The 15,484-nt window shown below is 38.5% G+C and overlaps 3 protein-coding genes across 3 annotated transcripts; 2 read left to right on the top strand and 1 right to left on the bottom strand.

The window, feature by feature from the left end:
- The first annotated feature begins 5,233 nt into the window (after nucleotides 1-5,233).
- Nucleotides 5,234-6,457, top strand: LOC129249191 (uncharacterized). Its single transcript, XM_054888857.1, has 4 exons — nucleotides 5,234-5,365; nucleotides 5,433-5,514; nucleotides 5,563-5,720; nucleotides 6,121-6,457. Exons 1-4 carry the CDS (start codon nucleotides 5,363-5,365, stop codon nucleotides 6,307-6,309), a joined length of 432 nt encoding a protein of 143 aa, XP_054744832.1. The 5' UTR covers nucleotides 5,234-5,362; the 3' UTR covers nucleotides 6,310-6,457.
- On the bottom strand, nucleotides 6,457-7,290 carry LOC129247504 (uncharacterized). The gene is made up of 3 exons (XM_054886657.1): nucleotides 7,124-7,290; nucleotides 6,822-7,007; nucleotides 6,457-6,764 (listed from the first exon to the last, which is right to left on the bottom strand). The coding sequence occupies exons 1-3, from the start codon at nucleotides 7,173-7,175 to the stop codon at nucleotides 6,538-6,540; spliced, it is 465 nt and encodes a 154-aa protein (XP_054742632.1). The 5' UTR covers nucleotides 7,176-7,290; the 3' UTR covers nucleotides 6,457-6,537.
- Nucleotides 7,291-12,061: 4,771 nt separating this feature from the next.
- On the top strand, nucleotides 12,062-12,968 carry LOC129247597 (uncharacterized). The gene is made up of 2 exons (XM_054886777.1): nucleotides 12,062-12,260; nucleotides 12,326-12,968. The coding sequence occupies exons 1-2, from the start codon at nucleotides 12,200-12,202 to the stop codon at nucleotides 12,718-12,720; spliced, it is 456 nt and encodes a 151-aa protein (XP_054742752.1). The 5' UTR covers nucleotides 12,062-12,199; the 3' UTR covers nucleotides 12,721-12,968.
- The last annotated feature ends 2,516 nt before the right edge of the window (nucleotides 12,969-15,484 follow it).

Raw genomic sequence — 15,484 nt, 5'->3', positions numbered from 1 at the left:
CCGATGAAACTCCCTCTGGTGGTTGAAGAAACTTTGAAATATAGTAATTGAAAAGCAAGGGTGAAAAGATTCTACCCTGCGGCACTCGTTACTTTATTCTCCTCTGTTTCGAGCTTTGGTATCAAAAGATGACAGACGATTGCCGACAATGTACGTAGCTCGTGGACCACCTCTTCAGTCACGGCGGAAGGGTCGACTTTGGGATATCGTCTGGTAGCGTGGAATGGCTGACTGCATCAAAAGCCTTCGTCAGGTCCAAAGCTACTAGGACAGATAGGAGTCAGTTGTTTCGTAACAAGCAGAAGTACGAGAGCCTCAAGTGTATAAACTTTTGAAAAAGAGAGAGTTATCGGGCAATAAGACTCCCCTTAAGTTGGGGGCTTTCCCAGGCTTCAATAGTGGGACCACTCCCCTGTTTTCCATTTTTCAGGAATTTGAGAGTGGCCAAGGACAAACTGAAGACCCCTGTGAGATATTCTACTTACGACGGACTCAAGGTTTTCAACATCTCCATGTCAATCCCTTCGGACTAATGGCACTTTTTATGACTACATGCACTTCATCGCTAGAGAATGCACAGTTGTTTGGCTGTTTGTGCAGCCATGCAGGATGCTTGCAGCTGTCCACCGGAGGATGCAAAATAAATTTCCGGCTATAATGGCTCGTGCATCTCTTCGGGTTCGACGAAGTACACCAGCCTACTCACATCAGAAGTGAAATTGAAGATATTCAAGTGATCAGCCCATTTAGTCCATTTATGTTGGAAAACCGGTTGCCGAATCGCCAAATTAAGATCTCTTATTCGAGAATCAACGGGATCTACCTGGTGTAGGTGGTCATGCTCGTTTGCTAAAACAACTGCTTCAGCTGGGAGATTTGGACGTATGTATGTCTCATAACCATCCAGCAGGGCAGCAATGATCCCCTTCCGAGATCTGCGTTCGCCTACGCTCACATGAGTGGGAATAGGAAGAGTGGCGAAGGTCTCCTCAATGAATATCGCGAAGCCGACTCAATCAGCTTTATTAATGCTAATAACAGAGCGGTAATTCGCGGAAATAAAATCGGGGAGTTATTGAGCAAAGGGTCGATGCAAGAGATAGCACAGGGGTTCAAGTTATGCTATTAATCCGAAGAGCGCTAGCAATTGTAAGGTCAACCGATCTGCTGCAGTTATCCACGATCCGATCATTTGGCAGGTTTGAATACCGAAGCGCACCAGTCTCAGGGCGATATACAGCCGGGCAGCAGGTGACGGGAGTATATACACATACGGACAAAATTTTTCATTCGAAGAGCTGTGTCTTGAGGAAAAATTATTGTATTTCAAAATTTTATTCTAAGAAAAATACACTAATTTACTATTTATTTAAAACAAAACTTTACAAAATTAATTCAAATCACAGAATGTTGTCAAAAGTTGACGGATGTAATAAATTGGAAACAAAAAAAAAAAAAGTATTTAGAATAAAGTTAAGCAGTGATTCCTCTATCGTTTGCTTCGCTACTGTTCCATAAGGTACCCCTCGCATTCGCGTCACTCCCGATGAGACAGATATCCTATTGGTACTGCTTGAGAGCCGTAGTCAGTTGCCATTAATTTATAGCTGGTATCTTGCTATTCTGCAGCTTGATACACCGGAGCAGTTTTTCGCCTGGTTCGTTTATCGGCGGCAACCAAATTCGAGCTCTGAGTCTGCTCAAGATCTCACCCGACCGGACCAGCATGAGCTTCAAGCCCGATACCGCGCCACTTAGCTTAGCGACACTGTCGGAGAGGAGTTCCAGAGAGAATTGATCGGCGCATTTGATTACCTTACAACCCCTAAAGGTTTCCGATGAATCATATTCCGGGTGAGGACCTTCGGGATGGTCAAGTACGAAGTTCATTACGATTCGAGACCTTCTCACATCGATCTCCACAAAATTCTGCTGAACTGACTGCGGTGTTTTGGTTTCTTCATCAATGATCGCTCCCTGTAGATGGTCTCTTGCGATCTCGCTGAAGTGCCTTGTGCCTACATGATCTTCACCTTGTTGCTCATCCCTCTTTTTGGGCTTCTTGGGACGAGCGTTACCGCTTTCATTATAAGAGCAGCTTTGTTTTTGGCTTGACTAATGGTAATGGTAGCAACCACCTCGTACCTTTGCTTGTCGACTTGGTTAAGCATGTACATTGCCTTCTGGTACCACTGCTTCATAATCGTGCCCATCGACTCTTCTTTTCGGCTGGGACCCACTAGGATCGGCTCCACCAGAGGTTGTTGTTGTTGTAGCAGCATAAACATTCCCCATACTTACATACGGGGAATGCTGCCGGAGTGACAGTCCTTGGCCGAATATAAATCCGGGTCGTTTCGGTAACGTGGAACCGACTGTCGTGGGAACCTGCAACGCTGCTTTAAAGGTGGCCCCTACTACTAGAGGTGTACTCTTCTTAGTACAATTTTCCGTGCTTTAGTTCTAGTTTGGTTTTGGGTCTGCTTGCGATTCAGGCGGACTACGTCTGGCACTATCCTCGCTAATCGAGGTCTCTTTACTGTAGATCAAAAGTATATTTTCGTCCGAATCGATGGAGATCTCTCCCAGAGTCTGACATATTTATATTCTTGTGTCCGTTTTCGTAGCAATGTCGTCAACTGTTTTGGGCTAGTTTTCCCCCTTCTGTTTAGTCCCACGAGACGCTCGACAGGGGTTGGTCACTCGTCCGCAGAGCTAGCATACGGAGAGAAGGCACTTAGTACAGCCGGCCCGGGAATCGGAGGGGTCCGTAAGCGACTGGTTTTTTAAGTACTACCAGCCATACAACTCTCGACACGGACAACTCAACACATTAGCTTATCTTAGTCTGGCACCTCAGAGTTAGCCCGTCCGACATGGGTGACCCCTGCCAGAATGAACTCTGTCCATAGCCTAACTCCTCATTGATGTACACAAGCCCTTCTACAGTTTTGGTACACAGGAAGGATTACACAATTTTGTGGAGTACAAACGTTATGTCACCACCACTGTCTCATATGGAGCACTTTGTAGCCCTCTCTGGTAATCAGGGAGGAAATCCGTGGATCCTAATTTCTTGGACCGCAGCTATCAAAATTTCGCGTCGGTTCATAAAATCGGTTATCTCGTCAATCTTGCTCTAGAGTTCGCTGCAGTTTAACTGTAGTAGCTTACAGTTTCTCGGAATGAAGGTCGCGTTTCGGAATGTGGGGTTGTCTACGTTGGTCTTGCTGTGGTTGTTGTTGCTTAATGGTCGGGGTGGCCGCGCCAAACGTAGCGATTGCAGGTGCAAACGGAAGTTGGAGCGGGAAGGTGGAGGGGCCTGGGGTGCGAAAAGGGGAGAGTCAAGCTGCTCAGTTGAGCTCTAACAAGCCGTGAAGGTTCCGTTTGTGGTACTGGATGGAGGCACCAACACATTACGCGAAGTAGAAACCGTGGAAGCTGAGTGCGGCCGAAGGGGAGACCAACATGTGGCCACAAACCGTTCGGACCACTCCCTGTGTGTCTTAAGGCCGGAGCAAGTGTTAAGGTGACACCACCTATTGCACATCTAAGGAATTTGGGGTGGGCCGCCTTTTCCATATGCAACAGAAATAAACTTCGGGTCCAGGATTATGCTCAAAGCCAGCCCTAAAAAGATGTGGAGCTGTGTGGACCTGTTCCAGTAACGATAGGGGAGAAGTGTCAGATTCAGTGCACTAGAGGGCTAGTTTACTGGGTGGGGGGCTTAACCAAAACCGCGGGCTTAACCAAAACCGCCCCTGCGAGAGGACTGTCCTAGTAGCGTTGGACCTAAAGAAGGCTTTCGATACAGTCAGCCATTCCACGCTACTAGATGATATTTATCAGTCGACACTCCCGCCAGGGCTGAAGAGGTGGTCCGCGAACTACCTGAGCGGTCGGCACTCGTCAGTGATTTTTCGAGATCAAATGTCAAAGCAGAGGAAGATTAAGCAAGGTGTACCGCAGGGTGGTGTCCTTTCCTCACCGACCTTTCTCGCTTTTTAACTGCGAGGAATCTCCAGCTTTCCCCCACCAAGTCCACGGCGACCCTTTTCACCACCTGGACAAAGGAGGTCAAGCTGTCCCTTAAGGTAAAAGTCGACGACACACCAATTCCGACCGTGAATAACCCCAAAATTTTGGGTGTAACCTTTGACAGCTTGCTCTCCTTCTCTGCGCACACAACCGCAATTGCCACTAAAGTCCAAAACCGCAACAAGGTCCTCAAATCGCTGGCCGGCAGCACTTGGGGCAAAGACAAAGAACTGTTGCTCTCGACATTTAAGGCAATTGCCCGGCCGGTTCTAAACTATGCTGCGCCTATCTGGTCGCCTGGCACTAGTAATTCGCAGTGGACAAAGCTTCAGACATGTCAGAATACCGCCATTCGGACAGCGACCGGGTGCCTCCTGATGTCACCCATACAACATCTACACAACGAGGCACAAATGCTCCCAGTTGCGGAGCAAAACAAATTGCTCAGCAAGCAGTTCCTACTGGGGTGTTACCGCAGGTTTCACCCCTGCAGACACCTGCTTGAGCCTGAGCCGCCTCCCAGGCACGTCAGGAGACACCTCCTCGACTACGCTGACGAACTCCAGGACAAAACTGACCGAAACCTACTGGACCGGACAGTATTCAGACAGTCAATAAACGACATTCACCGGGAGACCGTTACCACCTTCATGAACTCCCGTCCTGTGAATGCCGTAATCGGAGTCCAACCACCATCTATTGCAGATGAAGAGCTCCAGCTTCCCCGTGAGACTCGTGTAACATTGGCACAATTACGTTCTGGATATTGTAGCAGGTTAAACTCTTACTTATCCAGAATCGACCCCGACATACCAAACACATGTCCGGCATGTGAAGGTACCCCGCACGACACTAACCACCTCTTCACATGCCCCCTCAATCATACTCATCTAACCCCCCTCTCCCTCTGGACCCAACCCGTCGAAACAGCATGTTTCCTGGGCCTACCCCTAGATAAGCTAGACGAAGACGACCGATGATATACTTACACTGACAGGGCTAACTATGCTGTTAAAACAACAACAACAACTGGGTGGGGAGCCTTTGGTCGGGAAAAACCCGAGTCATCGCGGTACGTAGAATCAGCTGCCATGGAATGTATTATATAATAGGGACTAAAAGTCTATATACTAAAAAATGTTTTTCATTTGCTACTGACTTTTTTACACCACTCAATTGCCTAGTTAGCCTTGAACTCCGTGATGCCAATGTGTATTATGAATATTGAATCAAAATTATTGCTTCGTCTATTGTTCAAAAATAATGCTGGTGTCAGGAAACGTAACCTCGGGCAAATAATAAAAAAGCATTATTAATTCAAATAATGGTAAGTGGCTGAGATATCTAGGAGCTATTTAAAAATTATTGAAAATTCTGTTGCACTATTTATATAGGAACAGGAAATACTCGACGAAGAATTTCAGTGCTACATGCGAGTAGCCCGTTCACTCGAAAATACTCTGAAACGTTCAAAAGGTGCGAAATAAATATACGTTTCTAGGAATTATTTATTTTTGCTTTCAGACCGCGAATGTTGTAAACAGTTGCTAAAGAAATGTGAACGACTCAATAGTAGTAGCAATGCTACGATTAAAAAAAATACCAACGTTTTTATGAAGTACTGTTTAAAAGTTATAAATTGGACAAGTGTTCATCAGCCGCTACAGTTATACGATAAATGGGTAAATATAAACGTGAATTTCGATCATGAAAGGATATTTTTAATCTAACAGGAATGGAAATCATTTATACTACATGAACTATACGGCATAAAAGATTACCGATCTGCTCAGCATAAAGGAAGTAGTTCTACATTCGAAACGTTTAAATTTGATGCATAAAATTTAAAAAATAAAGCCCGCTAAAAATTTCACATTAAAAATGTTTGAAGAATAATAATAATAGTATTTAAAATAATTTTGGTGCTCAACTACTTGAAAAGTTCGATGCAATGGCAGATAGCTTGTTTTATGTGTTCTTAATTATCATGATACAATTGTGTGCATTTGAATTCAAAGTTGCATAAGTTTTAAATATTAACATACTCACTTTGTTTTTTCCAACGAACTTTCTACTAACAAGTATCAAGACTCAAAAAATGAAGTTAAATTGTGGCTTCAAGAGAACAAATCATATATGGCCGTTAAGGAAATGCCAAATGGTTCTCTCGCCATATACTGCGCGGTGGCGAATTCCTCAGGTACTGGTTGGCAGGATGGGGCATTGAAAGTTATGAAAGATTCGAAGGATCCCGACGCAGAAGAAATATGAAGTCTTATTTGTACTAGCTGTTGTGTATTTTATTGTGTATAACAATTTGTATGCAGTGAAGTGGTACAAAAAATTATATGTAGTAAATATATTTTTAAATTGTAAACTTAAAGAAAAAATGCATACTATAAGGCACTTATAATTACAATAGGGTTGCTCCAAAAATGGATACCCATGTTGGAAATTTACGTTAATGGACGGAATGGTTATAAATATCATTCATTTTTGTTAAATCAAAAGTTTCCAGTTGAAGTTCAGTAAAATTGCAACGCTTACAACGGCCAATGACATTTTTGATAAAATGATACTTTGCGCATTATTGCAACTGTCGTTTGAACAGTAACACTCTTCCCAATAGACGCCATTTTCATATACGCCCCAGTTACAAACACCAGTCACACCAGTGTCCGATACTGAAGCGCAGCGGCGAATAACTTGTCGCCAACGGCCATCCCCTAAAAATAGTAAATTAAATTATTTTCTAAGAATATATTTAGTCATAGTGAACTTACAAATGAAACCTCGTGGCCCTTGTTGAACCACTTTCATGCAAAATGATCCAGGCATATGTGATTCATCAGTATTGCATTCAATAGGAATATGTTCTGTGCGATTGAAGGGTTTATAGGCACCACAGCTGTCGAAACCTTTCCGATCCTGATCAGATGAACATTGGTAGCAGCGAATTGCTAGCAAACCTTCAAAAACATAAATAGACAAATAGTACACAAACATTTAACAACAATTAATCTAAGCCACACCCTGGAACTAAACACTTTCAGCATCTACGCAAAACTATAATAAAATGTCTTACCAACAGTACAGAGCGACAATATTAACACGACATAAATTACTACTTTACACATTATAAACGATAATTAAAGAAATATGTGCTAAAATCGTATTCAAACTTTATAATAAATATAAACAAGCAGCCTAAAAAACTAAACTTATTACATTTGACATAAAAAATAATTAGTGTTCTCACTTTAACCAACGCCGCAAGAATCGCTACCAAGGCGGATTCATATAAGGTGATGGTAGAGAAAAGCTAGTTCTGTACATTTAATGCAATTCGGTGGACTAAATGTCAAAGTGATCTGTTCTATTTTGTGTTTTTTGTTAAAATTCCGATTTCAATTTAATACATGAAAATTATGTTTTTGTCTACTGCTATGAATTCGCCTTGGTCGCTAATATTATAGGATATAAAATAGTAGGTGTGTTCGTTGGCTGATTTATTGCCGGTATTCACCTACTTAAAATTCTCCATAGTTTCGCTTTTTCCCTCAAATGTTTCTTGTTGTAATGTTAATTACTTTTTTCACTGGAAGTTTAAAATATCAACCAATCACAATGCTTGGACGCAATAGAAAAGAAGGGAGTTGTTTACTTTCGACGGCAAATGCGTTAACGCATTCGAAACGTCATTGATTGCAACCTTGGGTTAATGCAAGATAATGCTCTGAAAACGATTGAAAATACTTATTAGCTGTCGAAAACGAGAAAACTTGTTTGCGTAGGCTAATAGGATAGAGAGACGGCGGCATTAATCGGGATTAACGACTTAATTTGGAACTATCTCAGGAATTAAATACACCTAATCCGGATCAACTACTAGACTGAATTCCCATATTATAATCTAATTAAGAGAATTTCCTCTGGCAACACTGCCGAAAAACGCCAGTTAGTACAGAAAACGTAAATTCATATGAGTTTACGTTCTCTGGTTAGTATATATTTGGATGAAAACTAACCAAACATAAAAAACTAACAAAAAAGACTGGATGTAATGCTGGTTTGCATTAAAAATTTCGAAATTCCAATAACTGTTTATATTTCAGAGCAGTTTGCCAAAATGCAGTTTAAGATTTTATTATTAATTTCATGCTTGTCAAAATAGGCTCTATGCTGTCAAATAAAATTTTTCGAAGACTTTCGATATGGTGGGTAAAATGCTTACAGGTCGATAAGATGTGGCAATTGTAGCATCTTTGATTGGTTTTGGGATCGCTATGATTTCAGCTAATTTCCAAGTCCGAGTAAAATATTTGGGGTTAATAGCAGCGTTGAAAAATTGCTCACTAATAAATTTAATTTTTGTTTTATTTGTATAAAATATATATTTTCATAATATATATATATTTTTTGTGTGAGTCAAACTTATTTCTTGGGGAGGTTCGGACCCATTGTCCATTTGTTCTATTTATTGGTGTTAAGTGTAACGTAGCTTCCGTCTTCGCTTTCTAAAGGGATTAGTTTGATTAGTTAGATTTTGTCGCGTCGATATTTTAAAGATAATTGTTAAGTTTCTTATCTTTCCCCTTTTCCAATAGGCTTTTAATATCTTTTACAAATTTTTTGTTGTCTAGAAATTTTGTTGTCCACCATTTTTTTGGGGAAGAGTGCTCAACATCATCTGCTGTGCTGTCATCAAAGTGCACGTTCACTTTAATTTGTCATTTACGGCGTGACACATTTGCTGGCGAATGATTGTTATGCAAATCCAATTTTATAGTGATAGAATACACGATGGCGCTTTTGGAATTCGCAGTGTCGTAAGAGCGGATGAATAAACAAGCAAAAGGATGGGGAATTGCTTGTTTGTAAAGACCTACTCTTCGCGAAAGCAATAGAAACAAGCAAACACAAGAAATTATATACACACATATACTTTATTGCCACGGCGTCTTCCGCATAAAAACGCATACAAACTGAAATTGGAGGCTTTATTATAGCTTATGCTTTTACAACGTAACATACAGCTGTTCGTTTGCATTAGTTCGATTAGTTTAAATCTCCCAAATCTCAATTTTCCCCAGCCATTCACTGAATTTTCACAAACATCGAATTTCTCCTACTTTTGTTTTTTTTTTGTTCGTTTGTTTTGTATTGCGAAGGGAGCTGACTTCAGAATTGTCAAAACTGCGAAAAATAAAGGAACTGTTTTTTGGCGGCATTTAAGATACTCAATTCGCCATGGGTCCTACAACTATATCAAGGCGAATTTATTACAGGTGACAGCAAATACATATAAGTAAAACCCTACACGTATTTGTTGTTGCGTTTGATCCAAGCATCACGTCAAAATCAGTAATCAAATGTAAACATACGAATGTAAACATACGAATACATACAAACAAAGCATATCATTTTGATGTAAGCCACACCTACGGCGAAAAATTCAGCTGGGTGAATGCTGTCACCTTAATAAATCCACCTTGAACTAAATAGAGAATATAAATGCGATCTGCAAACCGTTACTTTGTCTTTGGCAAATTTAACATGTGAGAGACGTCACCACAGAAAATAAGCAAACCTTTGCTGCAAAGTCTGTTGTTTGTCAATCAGTCAGTGAATATTTTGCTTTTTAAATTAAGCAAAATAATAAAAAATAGATATCGCGTGTTAGCTTGTGAAAGCACCAATGATAACCACCTCCAATTATTGATTTCACGGGTATTCATTTATCACTTAAACTCTAAAAAACCCTAAAAAAATTTAGAAATGAGTTTCAGCGATATTTTCGGTTCAACTTCAGGAAAGAAATCTAATCAAAAAAATATTTAACATGATAGATTTACAAATCAATCAACCAATGAGTCAGTTCGTTAATGTTATTAGATCACCAGCTAGCAATAAAAGTCCGGAGCCAGTGTCATAATTGAAAAGTTCCAGTACCCTTTTTATGTCTTTAGTTTGTGAAGATTTATGCCCTATATTTACTTCAGGGCTTATCATTAAAAAATATTATGCAAAAGAATAAAAAAAAATCTTGTTTTCGCAATAAAAGTACCTTTGGCACATTACCACTAATCCTATCCAACTAATCCTTTCAGTGTGGCTTTATCAACATCAGCTTATCGTGAAATATAATCCCTAATTATTTAATTTCATTAACACTCTCTATGTCTGCTGTCCGTTTCGTGTCCGGATATGGTATACCTGTTATGTGTGCTTGGCACTTCAACTTTTCCACGAAAACTGAAATTTTCTGGAAGTACGAAAAATTCGCTAAACGCCCAATCTCTGTTGTATTTTCCTACAAGATGTTATTTGCCCTCTGGCAGCGATTCGTTAGTTCCATCTGGAACATTTGCTGCTTGTGTTCACTCGCGTAACGTTTACACTTTTTGGCTTCTGAAACTGTCTGTTGTACTTCGGCGGCAGAACCCTTAAGAAAACTAATGCAGCAACTTTGTCTGCAGTACTTCAGTGATTTGTTGTTGCTCCTGTTTGGAACTGTTTCCTTTGATTGATATTGATATTCGCACGATTGAATTGTAATTCACTGATGCGAGTCTTCATTGCATCTACCTCAGCCTCAATTGTTTCCAGTTGAGACGTGAGATATGTTTTCTTTACTTCTAACTTTGATGTACGCGCATCCTGTTTTTCCAGCTACGCATTTATCTTCGGCGACAACTCGGCTGACATTTATGCTATCTGCGATGACATTTCTGCTGATATTTGCGACGACATTTGTAACATTGCAGACACAATCATATCCATGTCTACTGCTGGCGGTGGTCCTGGATTCTCTGCCTTCTCGTCACTTTGGCCGATAATTCCTCATCTTCCAGCTGGAACACATATTCATCTCCATCGACACCCTCTGCCCATCGCGTAGCTGTGCTTTGAAAACAGCTTTGTTTGCAGAAGTCAACAAGTCACACTGTTCCAATTCCTTCTTAAGTTGCTAAATCTTAAGCTCACTTAACTTTGCCATTTTTATAATCTATGGAATTTTATTCAACAATCCCACTTTTGACGCCAATAAGTAGCTGAGCATTTATCCATATCAAATATCTCAAAATAAATCCTCTGAGTTCGATCACTGGATTACTAAATAAGAGCCACAAATTAATGGCAGCACAACTTACTTGCTCTATTGAATCACTTTATTGTTTTATTTTTACTTACACGCTCGCACGCACAATTTAAGACTGTATTATACCCGCGTATAGGCATTAAGTTACTTTATTTTTCGCGATTTTGATAAGTCTGACGTCACCTCCCTTTTGAATAAAAAAAACAAAAAAAGATTCAGTAATGGCTTGGTAATATTGTGATTCCTAAGATTTGAACTAATGAAAACGAAGTGCTCAAATATTTGTTTGTTTTTTTATAAGGAAGACGGCGTGGCTAGAAAGTATGGAGGGACCTAGAGTTTTAAGCCGAGTTCGAATGGCGATGAGAAACTTTTTCATGGCAGAATTAAACTCGGAGGCTTGTCATTCCCGCCGGCTACGGCGGCCGCCGTATTGTTACGAATTTCGTTACGTCAAAATCCAAATAAATCTCTCACAATAATCCTTCTGTGTTCGATCACTGAATTGTCAAATAAAAGTCAAAAATTAGTGGCAACACAACGCGCTTTACTTTATTTCCAACCCTTAATTGTTTTACTTTTACGCAATTTCTAGATCTTGCAGCTTGTATCTGCTGGCGAATTCTGTTGCGCTGTCGACAGCGAATTCGTGTTTTTGTTTTGTTGTCTTATTCGCTCGCTATTGTTGTCAGTCGGTTCGCGAAGGTGACTTGAGCAAACTTTACTATGGTGGCTAGAAAATTCAAAAATTTTGGGTTTTCTCATGGAGTTTCTAACGGCTTGTGAAACACGAATACACTACTCAAATAGTTTGATCAAACATGAGTTTTTGGCAGATACGACAAGTCGCTTGCGTAGTGTACTTCGCCCTTAACCAATAAATATTCGATTGCAGACTATATTTGTCTGGCAGCACCACTTATCAGTGTCAAGTGTTAATCAACAAAGCCACCGCGTATTTTGGGTGGGGACGCTAACCATAGGCTTTTGTTTATTTCCATCAAAAGTATTTTTATAACTTGTAATATCACTTAAATTAAAAAATTCTTGATATATAAAATGATTTATTGTAAATCTTTAATATTTGTTATTATACTGCTGATGTGCTTATTGCATATGGGTGAGAGTTATGGAAATAAAAGAATGAATCAAAGGTGACACACCTATTTGTCCACATCATTTCAGGTTGCGCTATTAAATGCTGGGACTGCCGTTCTGATAATGACCCGAAATGCGGTAATCCGTTCGATAATAGTTCGCTAGTTATTACAGATTGCGCACAGGAGCCTGAGTTATCACATTTGCCTGGAGTGCGACCGACAATGTGTCGAAAAATTCGGCAAAAGATGCATGGCGAGTGGCGTTATTTTCGTAGTTGTGCCTACATGGGTGAGCCGGGAATAGAAGGTGACGAACGTTATTGTCTCATGCGGACCGGAAGTTACAATATTTTTATGGAATATTGTACTTGCAATAGCAAGGATGGTTGTAATGGTGGAAATCTTCTGAGCAGGAACAAATTTGCAATATTTCTTAGCACAATATTAGTAGGAGTAGTAGCTTGGACACTCCGTCTCTGAAAATAATTGTATCAATATAACTTCTCAGTAAAATGTGCCTTCTAATAGTGATTTATTAATCGAATGGAAATTAGTACAATTACGAACTGTTATTCAAACTTAATACTTATCACTTTAACATATCCGTCCAAACTACGCATTCGATATTTAGAGATTAAGTTTTTGCAAAATTATTTTCAATTTTTTAGAGATATCTTAAGATGCTATATATTTGCATTATATTTAATAAAGCCAAATGAAAACTCGTATTAATTTTGTAATGTTTTAACTAAATTATCAATTTTTGTTCCACTTTTGTAATTCCACTTATAATTTATAAAAAAAATGTATTTGAAAATACCAAGAAAATTGCGTAAATTTGACCTGAAAGTATTTCTCTGAGCTTATGAAGTCACCTACACCTCACGAAAACTTAAAAGAGCTATAATAAACGCATACGCATATTTACATTTAATTCATATTTAGAAACAAAAAACCATAAAGACAGGGTTGGACCTACAAAACAAAAATAAATAAAGAAATATTGGAACCAAATTGCTTTAAAAAGAATTATTCCAAATCGGTTTTAGAGAAATCATAATTATACATCTAATAAATAATATAAAAAGGAAAGTTTCTATGTTAGACAAATCTGTGCAGCTAAATAATTACAAAAAAAGGTTTTTAGAAAAAGAAAAGTAAACACAGTCGCTGTTTTATTATTTTAAATAGAATTATCATAATTTAATGTGCTCAAATACATATACTTATGTAAGGTGGAATCAATTTGTCTTATTGGAATTTTATGGAAATTTCTGGAATATTAGATCCTCAGACATTGAAATCGCTATATATTGCCTTATTGAGAAGTCACCTCTAATATTGCTCGTTAATATGGGGTCCATCCCTGGGCTTCGTATATACTAAAAAAATCAAAAAAGCACACATTTTTTTAATTCGCTTTGAATAATATTGATTGGCTAAATGGTCATCCTCATTATATCCTGCAGTCATTGTCTGATAGAAACATTTACTTTTTGTTTATAATGTTATCAATGGAAACATTAACTTCAAAGAGTTGACCAATCTCTTCCAAGCTCACGTCTCGCCTCATAGTCTTAGAAATAATTGCCTGTTTTTCATTCAACTCAAAAATTATTCAGCTAACCACAATGAAGAAGCAGCAACAAAAACACTGCAAGATACGCTATCAGCTACAACACAATGGTTTGAAAAATCGGGCATTGAGGTCAATAAAGACAAAACACAACATGTAATATACGCGAAGAGAAAATCTGCAAGATATCCAATCCAAATTAACGGGTAAGACATAAAAATACACTCAAGTGCAAAATACTTAGGCATAACGATTGACTCACATGGAAAAAACACATACTGAACAAGAGAAACGGGATGAAAAACAAATTCCGACAACTCTACTGGCTACTAGGAAAACAATAAACCCTAAGCTTATTTAATAAACAAATGATATACAAATCAATAATCAGACCGACATGGACCTACGGACTAGAAATTTGGGGGACTGTCAGTAAATCAAACCTACAAATCATTCAGAGAAGTCAATCTAAGATGCTAAGGACAATCACAAACGCAAATTGGTACATAAAAAATGACGATATTCACCGCGACCTCGGCATAGACACTGTCACTGAAGCCGTAAAAAGAAGCAGCAGTAAGCACATCTTGCGACTATTAGAGCACAAAAACCATGAGATGAGACTGATACCGGAAATGGAACTTAAACCAAGAAGACTAAAGCGCAAAACACCCACAGATCTTGCTCGTACTGTAATCTATCAATCTATCTATATATATAAAAATGAAATGATGTTCGTTTGTACGCATTTTTTTGGGCCGATACGAGGCCAATTTTATTCGTTCTTTTTTCATATTATAGGGATCCACTAGGGGAAGGTTTTTAGCAAAAAAAAATTTCTTTTAAATATTTTCTTCATATAAAAAAAAAGAAAAAATCAAAATATTGTACAAAACAAAACTTGCTCGATTCTTAGATTATAGTAAGTTTCGAATCGACATTCATTTTATGTGTACAAAAATATATTAGAAAAAAATTTTATAGTTTTTCAAAACATTTCATTTTCAACTATTAACAAAGAAGATATTTCATTTAGGTTGTAACACTTTTTGGTAGACAACGTTTTCGCGTAAATGAATAATGACGATGGTTTGCCTACTCGTATAAAATAAAATATAATAATATAAAATTATAGAAAACTATGTATTAGTAAAATTGTAACTAAATACCACCAAAGACAATAATGTTCTCTTTCAAAGGGAAGGGACATTTTAACTCCAAACCCTAACACCAATTACTTATTGTTAATATTAACAGATCGTAATTTATAACGAAAAAAAAAAATTAATAAACTTATTATGCGATGTTACCCATTGTGTAATAATTACAACCATATTGTAGATTTTAATGCTAATATTAAGAAATTTAAACTTAACCTTTTTGCAAGGCTTAACTAATTTTATTAGTCTGCAAGACATCTCTCTGTAGGCTGAAATAAATAAATGTATGAAATTTCGTCTATTCAGTGGCAATTACTTGTAATATTTTTGTAAATTTTTTTGTAATACACACACTATTGAAAATTGCTCTTGGGGATATTCCGCACCATGAAATATAATTAAGCCGTGTATATATATTATACATATATAAGTGACGTGTATACCCTTTTTGGATGTTTGTCCGAGCTCCTCCTCCTATTTGTGGTTATTGGTTGTTCCACAAATGGAG

Source organism: Anastrepha obliqua, chromosome 5 (assembly GCF_027943255.1).
Source record: "Anastrepha obliqua isolate idAnaObli1 chromosome 5, idAnaObli1_1.0, whole genome shotgun sequence".
Taxonomy (NCBI): domain Eukaryota; kingdom Metazoa; phylum Arthropoda; class Insecta; order Diptera; family Tephritidae; genus Anastrepha; species Anastrepha obliqua.
The sequence above is the reverse complement of the archived record's forward strand: the minus strand, read 5'-3'. Positions and strand labels throughout refer to the sequence as shown.

Excerpts from the sequence above, each read along its gene's own strand:
- LOC129249191 (XM_054888857.1), top strand. Across the intron at positions 5,515-5,562 it reads TACTCTGAAACGTTCAAAAG|ACCGCGAATGTTGTAAACAG; the intron begins GTGCGAAATAAA and ends TTTTGCTTTCAG. Across the intron at positions 5,721-6,120 it reads TACAGTTATACGATAAATGG|TATCAAGACTCAAAAAATGA; the intron begins GTAAATATAAAC and ends TCTACTAACAAG.
- LOC129247504 (XM_054886657.1), bottom strand. The coding sequence starts at position 7,175 with ATGTGTAAAGTAGTAATTTATGTCGTGTTAATATTGTCGCTCTGTACT. Across the intron at positions 7,008-7,123 it reads ATTGTCGCTCTGTACTGTTG|GTTTGCTAGCAATTCGCTGC; the intron begins GTAAGACATTTT and ends ATGTTTTTGAAG. Across the intron at positions 6,765-6,821 it reads AGGGCCACGAGGTTTCATTT|GGGATGGCCGTTGGCGACAA; the intron begins GTAAGTTCACTA and ends TACTATTTTTAG.
- LOC129247597 (XM_054886777.1), top strand. The coding sequence starts at position 12,200 with ATGATTTATTGTAAATCTTTAATATTTGTTATTATACTGCTGATGTGC. Across the intron at positions 12,261-12,325 it reads GATGTGCTTATTGCATATGG|GTTGCGCTATTAAATGCTGG; the intron begins GTGAGAGTTATG and ends ACATCATTTCAG.